Source organism: Mirounga angustirostris, unplaced genomic scaffold (genome assembly GCF_029215605.1).
Source record: "Mirounga angustirostris isolate CCGP_5_RB_7025 unplaced genomic scaffold, mMirAng1.0.hap1 SCAF_13, whole genome shotgun sequence".
Lineage (NCBI taxonomy): Eukaryota > Metazoa > Chordata > Mammalia > Carnivora > Phocidae > Mirounga > Mirounga angustirostris.
Window position 1 is genome coordinate 1,128,306 of NW_026991721.1, and position 17,584 is coordinate 1,145,889.

Below are 17,584 nucleotides of genomic sequence, written 5' to 3' on the forward strand. Positions count from 1 at the left end.
TAGAAGGGGACATTCTCAACTGGAAAAGGGCAGCCACAAGAAAAATCTAAAGTTAAGGGGCACCTGGGTGGCTCAGTCGGTTAAGTGTCTGGGTCTTGATCTCAGCTCAGGGTCTTGATCTCGGGGTCGTGACTTCAAGCCCCATGGGGCAAAAGACCAGCACACTTTACCAAGGAAGCTATTGGAATAGCAGATAAACACAAGGGAAACTGCTCAGCATCACTGGTCGGTACGGAAATGCAGATTAGATCCATCTCCGAAGAGATGCCACTAGGCTGGCTAAAATTAAACACACTAAGAACCCAAGTGTGGGTAAGAAGGCAAAACAACCAACACTCTGACACACTGCTGGTGAGAGCAGACAACAGTACAACTACTTGAGAAAAGAGTCGGAAGTTTGTCATCAACGTGTCATCTACGCTATGAACCAGCAAGTCAGAGCCTACGTATTTACCCAAGAGAAACGAAGCCGACGTTCTCACGAAGGTACACAAGAATGTTCCCAGCAGCACAACTCCAACAGCAAACACTGCAAACAACCCCAAAGTCCACCAACAGAAGAACAGACTGACTACGGTCTATTCATACAACGAATACTACTCAGCAATCAAACGCCGAACATCACTGATAAGACGCATCATGTGCTCAACCTCACAGACATCATGCTGAGAAAAAAAATGCCAGAAAGAAAATCGTAGGTCCATACGGTTCCATTTATGTGAAGTTCTAGAAAAGGTGAGGTTGATCTTCGACGAAAAGAAATCAGAATGGTGGCTGCCTCTCAGGAGGGGAGCAGCAGGGAAACGGTGAGGACAGAATTTTCTGGGCTTGGGGGTGTAAAGCACAGGGTGTTCACATCGTCAAGACTCAGCTAACTGTACACTTGAGATCTGTGCATTATACTGTCTGTAAATTACACACCAATTTTAAAAGACTGAAAGTTTTTATAAAGGAAGGTAAAGCATTTTAGTGAAAGCAGTAGATGAACTGAAAGACTCGACACTGCACAGTGAACGGGCCCCCATCAAAGCACAGCTGCCCACGGAGGACTCACCATCGATCAGTGCACTTGGGACACTGAAAAACCCTTCCAGAAAACCACTAGAGCCTGCCAGGGAAGCTGTATTTTCATCAGACTCCCAGTGATGCTTTCCATCAGAAGGCTGTTGTTACAGAGAGAATGCGTGTGTGTCCCCCACCCCCCAATTCCTACACTTAGGTCCTGCCAGTGGGGTAGTGTCTGGGCGTGTGGCCTCTGGGGGGTGATGAGGGGTGAATGACATCATGAAGGTGGGCCCCACGATGGGATTGGTGACCTTAAAAGGAGAGAAAGGGATCTCCACCCCCCCAGCCCCCCAACACACCCAAATCAGCCAGGACCCTGATGTCCGACTCCAGAACCGTGAGACTAAAGAAAGGGGTGTTGTCTATGTTACCCGTCTGTACTGTTCCGTTCTGGTGGCCTGAGCTAAGACAGCTAAGTGTGGTCAAAGAGGCACAAGGAAAGGAAAGGGGAGCCGAAGACTTCTCATCTATCCAAAGTGTCTTTCAAGTCTAAGTTCTCAGCTGGGGTGATACTACCCCAGGGAACACTGGGTAATATCTGGAGACGTGGGCCAAGGCCAGGGCAGCGCCCCCCCCCCCCCCCCCGCCCCAAGAATCACCCGGCCGCACACGTTGATCCTGCAGAGGTGAACAAGCCTGCGTGCAGGTGCAGACAGGAGCTCAGGCCCCATGGTGCCCACCAGGCCTCTCTGCACTTCCATCACAGCTTCTCAAGCTGCTCCCAGACTAGCAGCAGTAGCATCTGGGAGCCTGCCCGAAATGCCAGTTCTCAGGTCCTCCCAGCCCCACCAGCCGGACACTGCAGTGAAGCTGGCACGTGGGTGAACAAGCTCTCCTATGGTCGACTTCCCTCTCTTCCTCTTTTTTTTCCTTCCCCTATGCTCATCTGTTTTGTTTCTTACACTCCACATATGAATGAGATCATATGATCACTGTCTTTCTCTGACTGATGTATTTCACTTAACATAATACCCTCAGAGCTCTGATTCAGGCTCTGTGTTCAACTCTGACTCTGCTTGTCCCTCTCCCTCTGATCCTCCTCCCGCCCAGGGGTGCATGCTTTCTCTCTCAAATAAATAAATAAATACAATCTAAAAAAATAAAACCTCGGGGTGCCTGGGTGGCTCAGTCGGTTGAGCGGCTGCCTTCGGCTCGGGTCATGATCCTGGGGTCCTGGGATCGAGCCCCACGTCCGGCTCCCTGCTCAGCGGAGAGCCTGCTTCTCCCTCTTCCTCTGCCTGCCTCTCTGCCTACTTGTGCTCTCTGTCAAATAAATAAATAAAATCTTAAAAAATAAAAATAAAAAAAACCTCTCTAGTTCCATCCAAGTCATTGCAAATGGCAAGATTTCATTCTTTTTGATGGCTGAGTATTATTCCATGTAAATACACACACACACACACACACACACACTACATCTTCCTTATCCATTCATCAGTGGATAGAGACTTGGACTGTTTCCATAGTTCGGTTATTGTTGATAATGCTGCTATGAACACTGGGGTGCATGAGCCCCTTCAAAGCTTTATTTTTGGAACCTCTGGGTGAATACCTAGTGGTGCAATTGCTGGGTCATAGGGCAGCTCTATTCTTAACATCTTGAGGAACCTCCATACTGTTTTCCGGAGTGGCTGCACCAGTTTGCATTCCCACCAACAGTGTTAAGAGGGTTCCCCTTTCTCCACATCCTCTCCAACACATGTTGTTTGTGTTGTTCATTTTAGCCATTCTGACTGGTGTGAGGTGGTATCTCAGTGTGGTTTTGATTTGTATTTCCCTGATGATGAGTGAAGTTGAGCATCCTTTCCTGTGTCTATTGGCCATCTGGATGTCTTCTCTGGAAAAGTGTCTATTCATGTCTTCTGCCCGTTTCTTAACTGGATTATTTGTTTTTTGGGTGTTGAGTTTGGTAAGTTCTTTATAGATTTTAGATATTAATCCTTTATCCCGTATGTCATTTGCAAATATCTTCTCTCATCCGTAGGCTGCCTTTTAGTTCTGCTGATTGTTTCCTTCGCTGTGCAGAAGCTTTTATCTTGAAAACTCAATAGTTCATTTTTGCGGGGCGCCTGGGTGACTCAGTCGTTAAGCGTCTGCCTTTGGCTCAGGTCATGATCCTGGGGTCCTGGGATCGAGTCCCACATCGGGCTCCCTGCTCGGCGGGAAGCCTGCTTCTCCCTCTCCCACTCTCCCTGCTTGTGTTCCTGCTCTCGCTGTCTCTCTCTCTGTCAGATAAATAAATAAAAAAATCCTTAAAAAAAAAAATAGTTCATTTTTGCTTTTATTTTCCTTGCCTCCAGTGACATGTCTAGTAAGAAATTGCTAGAGATGAGGTCACAGAGGCTGCTGCCTATGTTCTCCTCTAGGATTTTGATGGTTCCTGTCTCACATTTAGATCTTTCATCCATTTTGAATTTATTTAAAAGATCAACATTTCTAAACAATCTTTTTTTATTGTGGCAAAATACACATAAATGTACCTGTCTTCACCATCTCTAAGAGCACAGCTCAGGGGCGTTAAGCACATTCACAATGTTGTACAGCTGTCCTCACCAATGGTGACAACTTCCCATCTTCCCAAATGGAAACTATCCTCATGAAATACCGACTCCCATCCCTCCCCCGGCCCCGGCGCCCACCGTCCACTCTCTGTCCCCCTGAGTCACCGACCCCCGCCCCTCCCCCGGTGCCCACCGTCCACTCTCTGTCCCCCTGAGTCACCGACCCCCATCCCTCCCCCGGCCCCCACCGTCCACTCTCTGTCCCCGAGTCACCGACCCCCATCCCTCCCCTGGTGCCCACCGTCCACTCTCTGTCCCCGAGTCACCGACCCCCATCCCTCCCCTGGTGCCCACCGTCCACTCTCTGTCCCCGAGTCACCGACCCCCATCCCTCCCCTGGTGCCCACCGTCCACTCTCTGTCCCCGAGTCACTGACCCCCATCCCTCCCCCGGCCCCAGCGCCCACCGTCCACTCTCTGTCCCCGAGTCACCAACCCCCATCCCTCCCCCAGTGCCCACCGTCCACTCTCTGTCCCCCTGAGTCACCGACCCCCGCCCCTCCCCCGGTGCCCACCGTCCACTCTCTGTCCCCAAGTCACCAACCCCCATCCCTCCCCCGGTGCCACCGTCCACTCTCTGTCCCCCTGAGTCACTGACCCCCACCCCTCCCCTGGCGCCCACCGTCCACTCTCTGTCCCCCTGAGTCACCGACCCCCGCCCCTCCCCCGGCGCCCACCGTCCACTCTGTTCCCTGTGAATCTGGAGACTCTAAGGACCTCATGTGGGGGGAATCCTGCAGTACTTGTCCCTCTGTGTCTGGCCTATCTCACTCAGCATCACGTCCCCCAGGTCCATCCACGCTCTGGCAGGTGTCAGCGTGTCCCTCCATGTTCAGGCTGAGTGACGGTCCGGTGTGTGGATGGACCACGTTTATCCGCTCGTCCGTCGACGACGCTTGGGCTGCTTCCCTGTGTCGGCGGCTGTGAACGTGGGTGTGCAAGCATCCACTCGCGTCCCTGCTTTCGGTTCTCTGGGTCAATACCTAGAAGAGGAATCGCTGGAACACATGGTCACTCCATTTTCAGCTGTTTGAGAACCGCCACGCCGTTTTCCACGGCTGCTGCACCGGCTTCCTTTCCCGCCGAGTGTGCGGGAGGGTCCACCCTGCACGTGCTCCCACTCGCGGGGTTTCTGCTTTCTGTGCTCCTCTTGTGGGTATGGTTGGCGTGGAATGGGCACAGGGGGTTGGTATGGCTGAGAACAGGCTTTGAGGTGTGGAGATGCAGATGAAGGGGAGGTCCTGAACCTGGATTTGAAGGACCCAGAAGAACTCACGGGTCCTCTACACTCACACCTTTTCTACCTCTGTCCACTGAGAAGGCCAAGAAAACATAACCAGCTCAGAAACGGAGGGCACACCTGATGTCCAGACTGTGGCCTCTACACGTCGCTGCCCCTGCGGCAGCCAGGCGGGTTCCCGAGCACGGATTCCAGGTGTGTACCCTGCTGTCAGGGGAAAGGACTGCAACGGTGTCTGACGCCAGGAGGATCACCGTCACCATGACTCAGGGCTAGCCTGAAGACATTCCATGGCCAAGGGTGGGGCAATTTAAGGATACAGGGAAGGACAACAACCCAACCCTTGAAACAGAGGTGTTCAAACCTTTGTCTAACGGTACTTTTCTTCACAAAAACACTTCGCTGTTTACCTTTGGAGGATGGCAAAGAACCAACGCCTATTCTGAAGGACAGTCAATGAAAGGACAGAGTGAGCACTTGTCCCGCTCCTCAAGGAGCCTGCTTAGTTGAGGAGGGCAAGGTTTTCCTTACGCAAGTATTCCATCGGACCAGCGGGGAAGGGAGGCTACGATGGGGCCTTTGTAATGCCAACAAAGGAGTGATTCTGGGCAGCGGTCGAGAGTCCGCAAGCAAGTCACAGACAGCCCGAGAGCACAAGCCTCCGACTGGAGGGACACCACCCCCGCCGAGGAGTCTTACCCCCAAAGAAGAACTCCATCCAACTAGTGTCTCGGGATAGCTGACAACTTACAGGACACACGGAGGAATGTGCTGAACTCTCCCGCGGGGTGGCTGCTGGGTCTCCTCCACGGGCCCACAGGGAGAACAGAGACGGCGGAGGGCCTGCGGACTGAGACTCGCCAAGTCTGCAACCTAGTCAACAGTGCTGTGCCAACATCACCCTCTTACACCGCAGTTGTGTGCGGTGTCACCACGCAGGGGCTGGCTGAATGGGACACTGGATTCTCCGGGCTGCTTTTGCAATTTCTTGTGGGTTTATAATCATTTCAAAATACAAAGCTAAAAAAGAATTATAAAACCTGTCATCGAACTGCAACATACGGAATTTCCTTGAATCCATGAACACTGATTGGATATGTAATGTTATTACAAGGACTGCTGCTCTGATACGATAACAAAATGCTCTCTGTTTAAGGAAAAGCATTCCTGTCCTGTCACGGCTCCAGAATTTGCTTCAGAGTAGCTCGGGCGATGGGGTGAAGGGAAGAGAACAGGAAGATTAGGGTCTTACTGGGTGTGAATGCGGAACAGAGCTTAGAGCCCACATGCCCACTGAAACCACACCCTTAACTACACACTCCTCATTTAAATCTGGACATGAACCCAGCCTCCAGCCAAGAGACAGACCTGCTCGTGAACACCCGGGCTCATGGCGTCCTTGGCAGCACCCTCCCTCAGTGTGCGGGGGCTGCCTTGGGACAGTCAAGCCCCGGGCCGCAGTGCATGATGATGTCACACACGGTACAGCAGAGCCCATGTGAGTGTGAACTGGCGTGCGAGGAGTCAGGTCCACAGCGACATCCCTGGAGAACCAACAGAGGCACCGCTCGGCCAGGTCAGGAATGCCACACTCTTGTCCACGGTGACGGAAAGCATGTCTTCCTCCTCGCATCTGCACGGACAGCAAGGGCTTCTGGCTCTGCACGTGGGGCCTTCTAGGGGGACGTGGGGCACACAGGCACGTGGCAGGGGTGAGGGTGCTCCCTGGATCCCTCCAGGCATGGTCTGCACTTGGCCAGTGGCACCACTGGCTTTCACAGCAAATGGAAGGGGGCACTTTGTGGGGCAAACTCATACTTTTAAAGCAAAGTCTAAGAACAACCAGTGGTGACTATCCTGACTTCCCCAGAACTGCCCAGCAGGAGGGAGGGAGGCATGTCTCTGCTGCCGAGACCCTGTCCTGTCTCCTCACACCCAGGCCCACCTCTGCTTGGCCTGGGTGGGGACTTCCATTCCTCCAGAGGAGGCACGAGGGAGACGAGTACCCTCTGGAGTTGTCCCTCTAACCTGCGTGGGTTGCAAGTCAAGTCTTGCTCTGCACGTGTGTTCCAGGAGCTTCTGGAAACCCAGCAGTCCTGACTTGGGCAGGTGCTCCATGGTGGCCCTGTGCTGTGGCGGGGGGGGGGGGGGAAGCCGGCGGTCCCACCAGGCCTGGCACTGTGATCACCGCGTGGCCGGGGGACGTGACTGGAAGCTCAGTGGGACCACAGGGCAGCCAGTGTGCACCCCACCCCCAAACGCACACGTCCCACCAAAGGAGCGAACGGAAACAGGGCTTTCCCATGCCAAGGGCTGCCCTTCTCTGCCACCAAAGGGCCCACTGCTTTCACACGCTGAAGAAAGCAAGTCTGGGGAACTCGGTTTTGCTAAGTGTGCGCACCTTTCAAACCAGAAGGTCCTCAAAACACAACTTCCAATCAGGGCATCCACCCTGGTCAAGGTGCAGTAACAGGGACCGGACTTTACCTCCTGCCTGAAACAACAGGACACTGGATACAATGTGTGACGGCTTTCAAGACCCCAGACAACAGAGCATAGTGACCCTGGGGACGGGAGCTGACAAGGGAAGCCTGCACCACAGGCAGAAGCCCAGGGGGGCCCTGAGTTGACCAGTCTCCACTGGGAGGCCGGGGAGGCCAGAGCAGCCAGAGGTTGAGGGGCAGGGCACCCAAGAGGAGAGAGCTGCACGGATGTGCTCAGGGCCCCAGGGGGTCCTTGGCCGAGCACTGGCTGGGCTGTTTGTAAGGGAACTACCGAGGGGTGGTATGAGCCCCCTGGGAGGGGTGGAGGGACAGTCCTCGAGGCTCACGTGGGGGCTGGAAGGAGTCCCTTCGCCGCTGGTCAGAGTGGAAAAACTTGGCCCATGGTGTCAGATGTAATACTCGAGAAGGTGTGGATCAGCAGTGAGAAGCATTAGCTCTCCGTGGAACAGCACCATAACCCCAGCAAATGGAGAACACAGGCAAGAACTGAAGATGAGCAACCGTTTCCAAAAGGAGTCCAAGCAACACAGCTCAGGAATAGCTATAAACGTACAAAAACATGCAGACCAAAAAAGGCAGAGCTCACATGGTCTTTCATCTAGTCGGGAATGCCAAGCCTTCAAGGAAGGAGGAAAATGCAACCCATTGTTAAGAGTCAAGCAATCGATGGAAAAGGACCCCAAAATGGCCAGATGACAGAAGATGAAGACAACATGCGAAGCTCAGCACAGCTGTGTCCCCACCTGCTCCAGAAGCTGCAGGAAACACTGAGCATGTTAGGGAGAGACAGGGAAAACTTGCTTTAAGATCCAAATTGAGGGCACCTGGGCGGCTCAGTTGGTTAAGCGACTGCCTTCGGCTCAGGTCACGATCCTGGAGTCCCGGGATCGAGTCCCGCATCGGGCTCCCTGCTCGGCGAGGAGCCTGCTTCTCCCTCTGACCCTCCCCCCTCTCATGCTCTCTGTCTCTCATTCTCTCTCTCTCAAATAAATAAATAAAATCTTCAAAAAAAAAAAAAAAAAAAAAGATCCAAACTGAATTTCTGGATAGGATTAACAGCCAACCGAACGCAGCAAGAGCAAGGACGAATGAACCTGAAGACGCAGCAAGAGAGGCTTCCCAAAATGGAAACTGGGAAAAGGCTCTGAAGCAAGGAGCAGCCCCCCCACCCCCCGTGAGCCCACACCGCCCAGCAAGCCGCTTGGGGACAAGCTGCAGGCCGAGGGACACCCTCTTAAAGCACATGTCTGACAGAGGACTTGCATCTAGAAGGTTTAATGCCCCCCATGACTCAACAAGAAGACCAAACCCAGTAGGAAACAGGCAAGCGGTCTCAGCAGACCCCCCTCACCACAGGAGCAGAGTCGGCACAGATGAAGCGCTGGAGGTCATTAGGTCCTGAGGAAAGGCGGCGTAAAACCACACGAGCCACGGCCTCGCTCCCCTCGAAGGGCCACGACTGTGGAGCCTGCGGGCACGCGCCCGGGGCTGACCAGGGGCGAACTCCGGGACTCCCATTCGCGGCTGGCACCGGGGTCGGGGGCGTGATCGCCGCACAACACGGCTCAGCAGTTCCTTAAAATGTTCAACGTACGTGTCGTTCGACCCAGACCCTCCAGGGAAGAGAAGGCATGTGTCTGTACACAGACCTGTGCGCACGTGGGGAAACAGCCCCCACGGCCCCCGGCAGGTGGACAGATGGACCGGCTAGGCCTGCCTGTGCCAGAGTCCCACCCGAGGACACGGACGACGACCTCCCGACACACACAACAATGTGGGCAATGGCAAACTCACGCTGAGGGGATTTCGCTCACTAAGCGGCCGCAAAATGTCACTAATCCGTAACGAGAGAAGCATGCCGGGGTTGCCTGGAAGGGGCTGATGGGTGGGTCCCCGTCCTTGACTGTGGAGAGGGCCCTGTGGCTGTTGGCTGTGCACACGCACGGGAACACGTACAGGCCAGTGTGTGTCAGGTACGGCCGGCAGACCTTGGCAGCTCCCGTCCATGCTGACGGGCACCGTACGTACACTCAGCCTGCCCTTCCAGCGTGGCCCCTCCTGGCTCCTCAGGAGACCCGTGCTCCACTCTCCCGGCTCCCGCCACACCCGTCCGCCAGCAGGGCCTCCGGGCTATCTAGAGCGCATCGGCCCAGCCGCCCTGGCGGAAGCCCCCCTTGCTCTCACTGCAGGACGGCAGCGGCCGACGGGTCTCCCTCCTCCCTCCCGTGCCCCTCCGGTCTGTTCTCTCTGTCCCAGGATGCTGCCCGGGTGCTCAGTCACCCACACGAGGCTGGATGGCAACTCTAAACACACGCACCTGCCTGGAAGGGAGCCACATCCCCTAAAACACCATGTCGCCCCACAAGAGGGCTGATGCAGAAGGACACCCGCATTAGAGTGCCTGCCTGGGGCCAGGGTCCTCAGGGGAAAGGTGTACTGTCCATCTGAAGTAAGCGGACTCCAGCTGAAGGCAGCAGAAGGCCCAAGGCCGGAGGCGTTAAGTGCCCGTGATTCCCGCTCTGGGTCAGGCACTGCGACACGCAGCCAGCCCCCCCACCCCACCCCTGCGTCCTCCAGCACAGCTGCGTGCTGCCCCTGCCTCCTCCCGGTGCTCGGCCAGGAGCCTGGCCCCTCTCCTGGCTCCTGCAGGTTGCCTCCGCCCCCAGTGCCTCCCCAGGCCTGGAGCAGCAGGGCCCAGGCGCCCCAAGGGCACCACCACACCGTGCCAGCACCACGCAGATGTCCCCTGGTGCAGCATCCAGGCCTGGCCAGGGGCCTGTGCGTGCTCGCTGCTCCCTCCACGATGGGGGACACGGGGCGGCCACAACAGGACAGTGATTCTGTCTGCAAACGTGCTGGGCGCCAGGAGGGAGCGAGGGCGCTGGGTGGGCGCCACCCTCCCCCCCGCCCCTCCCACAAGTGTGGACAGAGGGCCAGTCTGTGCCGGGCTGGGCTGAGCCGCACAGAAATGCGTGGCTGGCTCTGCCCGCTCCCAGGAAATGCCAGATCGGGGGGCTGGGGTGCGTGCTGCTTCCTCAGCGCTACGTTCCATACCCGGAGAGCGTGCCTGGCACACGGGGGGCACAAAAAGAACATGTGTGGAGAGGGGCGCGCCGGCCAGCCCGCTGTTAAATACGGAAGCGAGGACAGAAAAAGGTCTTTCTGATGTGGTCCTTCTGGAGAAGACCCGCACCCCATCAGGGCTCTGCTGCCTGCCACCGAAAACCCCAATCCCCCCAACTGCACACAGACCCACGCGTGTGCATTCTGCCCGCCACCAACCTGAGGCCTTGCAGGCCACCGTGAAAGCCTGTCCTCCACAGGACTGCCACAGGGAGGAAGACCTGACGTTCAGCCCCGGAAGAATCCAGGCGTAAGCGGCGGCCTCCTCGGTGTCCGCACACCCCTTTAACTGCACAGTGACTTGGACAGGACAGCATGTGTGTTGCTTGCCAATGTGGGGAAGGTGGCTTCACCCCCACATGCCCTGCGAGCTCCTGGGGGTGGGGGGCTCACCTTTGTGAACACTGGCATTCTGACCCCTGGCGCGCTCTCCAGGAGCCAACACCTACTAAAGGCAGCAGACACGTGGCCAGGCTGAGGGTGCCCTAAGCACCGAGCAGAGCGTTACTGCATGCTGGCAGCGGGCTTGCTGAGGCCCCCCCGGCTCCTCCACACCCACAATGCAGCCTCAGGCCAGAATACTGCTCCCCAGCAAACGGGACCACCTCCTCAGGGAGCCTGTCCAAGGAGTGCGCACGGCTTAGGTGTGGTACGTGAGAGAGAGAGAGAGAGAGAGAGAGAGAGAGAGGCGCACTGTCCACGCCCACAGGCTCTGCACATCCATGCCCTTCACTCAGTCCATAAAGGTGCACCAGCGCCTAGCGGAGCTCTGAGTGGGGCAGTGAGTGAGCTCACCTAGCCCCGAGCACACATGAGCACCCGACCCCAACATGCTGTGGGCAAGGGTCCAGATGGGTGAGGGCTGAGGGAAGAGGAGTCAGGAGGGCAAGGAAAAGAAGAATCTGTGCAGGGAATAGCCCATGCAGACCCCTGGAAAGGACGGTGTGCAGAGGAGAGCCATGTGGAGAGGGCTAAAGAGACAGGGGGCAGTGGGGCTGAGGTCTGAACTGTGCCTGAGGCATGTGGGAACCCCTGAAGGGTGCGAGTGGGAGAGCCATGAGCAGAGGCCTGACCTGTGTGGAGAAGGCGGGACGGCCAGTCTGGGATGGGCTGGCAGGCGGCCCGGGGCATGGCAACAGGACGAGAGGGGCAGAGGACAGGAGCGGATGCAAGTGCAGGGCTCAGGTGACAGGGCTGCCCCCAGGCTGCCACAGAGCCGCCCAGAGGCCCTGGGTGACCATGGTGCTGGAACTGTCACCTCAGGTGACATCTGTCTGCCGTTGTGTGGAGGCACGGAACCCTCGGCTCGGTCCAGCGGCCCTGACAAGAGCCCCGTCCAGCCCCGAAGACAGGGATGCAGCAACCTGTCCAGGCACTGGTCAGCGGAGCAAGGCCCCCAGAGCACGAGGGCGCGCTCAGCCAGCACCGCCTAGACGAGGCCAGCCCCGTGCAGTTCCAAAGGCGGGTGAGCCCCTCCACGGGTGGAGAACCTTCTCACACTCAGACGTCTCAGGCCACCCAGGCCAGGGGCACCGAGCCACCAGAGCTGCCTCCTTGCTGTCCCACTGCTTTGTTCCCAAGTGAGGGCTGCACCCGGCAGGAGAAGAGGCCCCACCTGACGAGCCTGGCTGGCGAGGACCATTCCTCACAAGCCTCGCGCTTGGAGGGAGCACTCTCAGGAAGAAATCCAGAACGGGCGGCCACCGACTTCAGCCCCACAAGAAAGAAGCGCCTGCTCACCAGACCTTTCGGACAGGTGGCTCTCCCTCCTTCCTGGTTATCAAAGGGCCTGTAGGAAAGGAGGCACCTCTCAGGGAGAGAGAGGAGCTGGGTATTTCAGAAAACACGCATTCTGCCTTGGACCTTGGTTCTACGGACCGCAGCGGCCTTCGAAGCAGGCAGATCCCACCGTCAGCAGCTGGAGGCATAGACACCATGGCACAGAAAGGGGCCCTCGAGCAGGGAAAGAGTGGGGGCTTCTCCCCAGTGTCTCCGGGGGCACAGGCCAGCCTAGGCCTGCTGGAAGGAGGGAGCAGGGTTCAGAGAAGGGTTCTGACGCCCTCTCCCGCTGCTCCAGACCTGTGACCCTGCCTGCCCTCTCGGAAACAAGGCGAGTCACGATATATAGTTCAGGGCACGCTGGCATCCTGGGTGAGAGAACCTGTACGGCACTGAACAGCAACGGTGGAGAGCCCCGAACCCCCTCAGAGGCCTGGAAGGCCAGAGACAGGATTATCACTATTTTTAGATCCAGAATAGCTGGCATAATGCTGGCTCCCAGAAGGAGCCCAGGCAAAACAACAGAACATCTGCACATCAGAACTCTCCGGGCACTGCCCCACGTGCATGATCTCAACAGGTCCTCCTAACCCACCGAGGCGACCAGAGTGGATACCTTCATACCCCTTTTACGCCCAGAAAACCCACGATGAAGAAGATCCATACAAACCCCTTAAAGACATTATATAGGGTAGATGCCGGGTGCATGAACACAAAAATGTCTCCGCAAACCCCCAATCAAGTGGACCAAGAAAGTTTTCCAGCCATTAATCCTGTGTCTACTGCTTTTCTCTATGTAAGACAAGAGTCTGGACTGTCCAGCCCACACGAGGACTCCTCCAGAGGCCACGTATTGCAAAGCAGTGTATATGTATTTGCATATGAGTGCCCAAGTGTGTATCTGTGACTGTGTGTGTGTATGCGTGTATATGATTACATGTGAGTTCTGTATGCGTGTGAGTGTGTACTTGTGTGTGTGTGTGTGACTGCATGAGTCGTGTGCGTACACACGTACAAATGTGAGTGTATGTAGGTGGGTGTGCATTCCATGCGAGTTGTGCGAGTGTGTATGTGGGCAGCTGTACGTACGGCTCTATGTAAGTTGTGCGTGCACGCATGGGACCACTAGGCAACTGTGCTCCTTTCTCCCTAAGGCTCCTGCCCTCACCTCCCCAGCCGTGACCCCTGCGCTGCTGGGCCACGCCAGCCCCCGACCACGCCATTAAGAGCAGGAGCTCACAGGCACCTCACGGCTGAGGCACTCTGGCCCTCCTCGACTCTGTCTCCGGACCTTCCGGGTTCTCACTCGTCAGCCCCCAGAGGCGCCGCCCTCACCACCACGGTCAACCCCCACCGTTCTCCTCGCTCTCTGCAAGCACACAGCTTACTGGTCATGCCCCTCCCCCCATGGCCACACCAGGACTCACATCAGGAAAGCCGGGCACCACCAGGTTTGTGGATGGCCGTGTCCCAGCACCAGGAACACGGTGAGGACGCGAGCACTTTCTCACTTCTCCCGTGAACTGTTTCATTGGCTAGGACTTCATCTTGTCATCTTCCCAGGGAGCTCTTAACACAACCTGCAGACAGAGTTCGATGACTGATGCCTCTGGCATGAGGACATGCTCCTGACAGCCTTCCAGCTGAGATGAAGGGTCACTACCATGCTAACTTCACCCGACCCTTTGTCTGCTTTCCTGGCATTTCTGTCCAACTGGCACAAGAAGCAATAAAATTTTCAGGGGCGCCTGGGTGGCTCAGTCAGTTGAGCATCTGCCTTCAGCTCAGATCATGACCCCGGGGTCCTGGGATCGAGCCCCACATTGGGCTCCCTGCTCCGCGGGAAGCCTGCTTCTCCCTCTCCCACTCCCCCTGCTTGTGTTCCCTCTCTCACTCTGTCAAGTAAATAAATAAAACCTTGAAAATAAATAAATAAATAAATAAATAAAAATTTCAAAACACTGGATGAGCCCTGATGTCCCTGTAAAGACAAGGGACCTGGCAACCAGGCTCCTGGCTGGCTCAAGTGTTTCCATTGCCGGTATATCCACATCCAAAGAGGGTGCAAAAAACAGTTTCAGAGAATGGATCCATAAAGCCCAAAAGCATACGCAGTGAAACGGCTGGTGTCAGAACTCCTCTCCCCTTGCCTCCCAGCTTCGCTGTGTGCACACCTGCTACCTTGAGAAGGACACAGAGACAGACAGGTGCTCGCACCCAGCCTGGCACCCTGCCTGCCTGACCCTGGCCCCCCTGGAGCTTGCATGACACACAGAAAGGAGCACGGGCCAGCTTGGAAAGTCTTCTGGGAAACAGCAGGAGCAAGACCTCAGTGTCACACGCAGAACAGCCAGCGCAGTCCCTAGAAGACAATGACGGATGAGCCACAGACTGGAAGAGAGGATGAGCAAACTGCAAAGCGACACAGGACTTTCGTCCACAGCAGATAAAGCACTCTCAAAACTCTAAAATAGAAAGACAAACTACCCCATTAAGAAGTGGGCAAGGGATTTGAGAAGACACTTTCCCCAAAGAAGGAAAGGAGGGCTGAGAAGCACGTGAGCAGCCGCTCAGCATCAGTCAGCAGGGAAACCACAAGACAGCACCCCACTCCCACAGGCTGGGGGGTCCGTGTGCTTACGAGGGCTGAGGAGGCCACTGAGAGGCGAGCGCTGCTGGCGGGAGCGGAAGGGGCGGGAGCTTCAGGAGCAATGCAGTCCTCCCCGCTCACGCGTGCACCTCCCATGCGACCCAGAAGGTCTACGGCCTCTGCGGGAGAGACGAAGACGGGATCGGGACGGTTCACGGCAGCGCTGCTGGCGATCGCCAACTGCTGAAAGCGACCCAGACGCCAACAACGGCAGGCGGCTAAGCAAACTGTGTCTTAGCTGCAGAAGGGGCTACAGCTCAGCCACGACAAGGACCGCAGCACAGACACACACAACCACCCGACGGGCCTCAAAGCATCAGTGCCATGAGCGAGGCAGAGCCCAAACGCTCGACACTCTGCGATCCCGTGGACACGAATCGTAGCAAGCACAGAACAACCGTGCTGGGGAGAAGGGCAGTGGTGGCCAAGGGTGCGGCAGAGGGGCATCGAATGTTCCACGTCGTCACTGTGGGGGGAGGGGGTCCGACAGCGACACACGTCTGTCAGAGCACATCACAGGGCACACTTCAGACTGGCGAGTCCTGGCGAATGGAAATACGTGCTCTTCACTGATCGGAGGCACGCACACACAAAGAACACCACGTGCCAACAGGGAAGGAGGAGCTCCTGCCTGGGGCACCAACCTCGAGTCCCACGCAGTGGAGACTGCATGAAGCCACAGACCAAGGGGGGGAGTGGCGCTGGGGGGTCTCAGACACGCGGCGCACAATCTAGAGTCAGGGGGTGCGACGGGAAGGGCCGCGAGGGCCTCTGCATGCTGCGCCTTTCCGGTTCCGGGACGTCGTGGGCAGCAATGTGGTCTATTCATCTGAAAGCCACAAGCAGACACACTTGCAACTTTGCTCTCCCCACGCGCTACGTGGTGACGAACTATTCTCACGGAGCGTTTGTGACGCCCTGTCTGTACACTGGGCAGCGGCCCCGTCTTCCCAGCCCCTTTCTGCACAAGCACCAGCGGCTCTGCCCACGCCAGGGAAGGTCCCACCCGCCCAGCAGCCGGTGAGGCCTGGAGAGAAGCTGCCAGCCGGCCAGCCCCCGGCGACCCCCTTCCCAGGGCCGCACCCAGGGGCCCAGCAGCCCCCCAACAGCACGCATGGCCAGGCAGGGTCCATCCACCGCACCAGGCTCCTCCCCTGGAATGTAAGCAAACCTTCTGTGGCAGGGAGCTTGCTGCCCCCATTAATGGAACCGGCCAGGGAGGGACCCGAAGAATGCTACTTCTGTCCTTTCGGACAGCCGATGTCGTGGCGGTCACCACCCACGTGGGTTCAGAAAGAGGGAAAGCTTGAGTCGTCACACAACTAAAACCAGGCTGGAACCAAGCAGAGAGCGCTTGGGGAACCCTCATCAGCAGTGGGAGTAGGAGGACTGAGACAGGGCTGGGAGGTGGTGGCTGGCTTCGGGGCAGGTTTCCTGTGGTCAGGGCCACTGGAGCAGGGGCTGACCCGGTGCCCTGCGGCCCGAGGTCCCCACTCCACACTGTCCAGGACAGAGGACAGAGGCACAATCCCGCCCACAGCGGGCCAGGTCCACTTAGGCAGGTGCCCCTGCACACAAGTGGCCAGGACCCATGACGTGGCTCAGCACGCGCCAGGCCACTAGGCCCTAACTTGGCGCACCCTGAGCTGGGTAGAAAGAGCCTTCACAGGCTTCCCCGAGACCCTGCTGGGCCAGGAGCCCCGTGCACACAAGAGGGGAAGGACGGCGAAGAACAAGCCACTGGAGCCCTGGGACTCAGCGTCCCCAGCCCATTCCCACTGCCTCTGCCACGAGGGGTGACGCCGTGTCTGGGGGTGATGCCTGCGTACAAGTCCGCAGCAACAGCAGCCCCCCCAGCACGGTGCGCTCGCCCTCCAGGTGTCTGGAACATCCCCTGGGACAGAGATCTGACACAGGGAGTCTGCTCCAGAGCCCTTGCTCTGAACCACCCCCACCCCGCAAGAGGGGACGCGCACATCTGGAAAGGAAAGCAGCTGTCCGAGCAGAGAGCTGGCCCCGGGTGGCCTTGTCACAGCTGCGCTGCTCCCCTCCAGCCCCAGCAGCAGAGAGAGGAAGGAGGGAGAAAGCCCCAAACCCACCACTGCCGCATCTCACACCAAAGAGAGGAAATGCCCAACACAGGATACCCGTTTCCTCTGCACACTGGCCACGGAAAACAGGAGCCCCTTCCAAGGCTCACCCTGGTACTGGCGTCTGAGTGTGGGCCAAAGCTGCTCGGGCAAGGCAAAAATGTAGACACGGGGGTTGGAGGAGAGCTGGGGCCAGGCCCGGGCCCATGGCCAAGCGGGGCTCACCCTGCATTACTCACACACTTGCCCAACACCCCTGTAGACCAGGCTGAGGTGGTCAGGGAAGAACCTCTGGGCGGCAGGCGAGGAAGACATGCAGGGGTCAGGCTGGAGGTCAAGTGCTCTCCTGGAGCCCAGCACCAGGGCAGCCATGGATTACCAGGTCACCAGGGAGCAGGCGTGGGGTCCGGCTGAAAGAGCTGCCTGGATGGCAAGAGGAGGTAGGCTGTGGCCCACACAGGGCTGGGCGCCAGGATTTTAGCACATATCCAGAAAGCAGAGAAATGCACCACCACACCACCAAAATCGTTCTGTTCCAAGTTCAAGTCAAGCCAAGCTCCAAACAATGAAAGT

General features: G+C 57.2%; 2 protein-coding genes across 12 annotated transcripts in view; both read right to left on the reverse strand.

Moving 5' to 3' along the window:
* MOB2 (MOB kinase activator 2) overlaps window positions 1-17,584 on the reverse strand; it is a 77,514-nt gene that overhangs the window by 21,555 nt on the left and 38,375 nt on the right. The window contains exon 1 of one of the 8 annotated variants that reach the window (XM_045892992.2): window positions 13,699-13,851. The exons of the other annotated variants lie outside the window; for them this stretch is intronic. Coding sequence (XP_045748948.1) covers window positions 13,699-13,700 — 2 coding nt within the window. The 5' untranslated portion in view covers window positions 13,701-13,851. Of the gene's footprint in view, window positions 1-13,698; window positions 13,852-17,584 lie in introns of those variants that run through there. 8 annotated transcript variants of the gene reach the window in all.
* On the reverse strand, window positions 2,621-13,682 carry LOC135362272 (uncharacterized). 4 transcript variants are annotated; one of them, XM_064575994.1, is made up of 3 exons: window positions 7,267-13,682; window positions 4,343-6,498; window positions 2,621-3,290 (listed from the first exon to the last, which is right to left on the reverse strand). In XM_064575994.1, the coding sequence occupies exon 1, from the start codon at window positions 10,565-10,567 to the stop codon at window positions 9,500-9,502; it is 1,068 nt and encodes a 355-aa protein (XP_064432064.1). In that variant the 5' UTR covers window positions 10,568-13,682; the 3' UTR covers window positions 2,621-3,290; window positions 4,343-6,498; window positions 7,267-9,499. The 4 variants fall into 4 exon arrangements, with proteins under 4 accessions (XP_064432064.1, XP_064432063.1, XP_064432065.1 ...); XM_064575993.1 differs by having other exon boundaries at window positions 4,343-5,885; window positions 6,234-13,682; XM_064575995.1 differs by having other exon boundaries at window positions 4,343-4,623; window positions 5,617-13,682.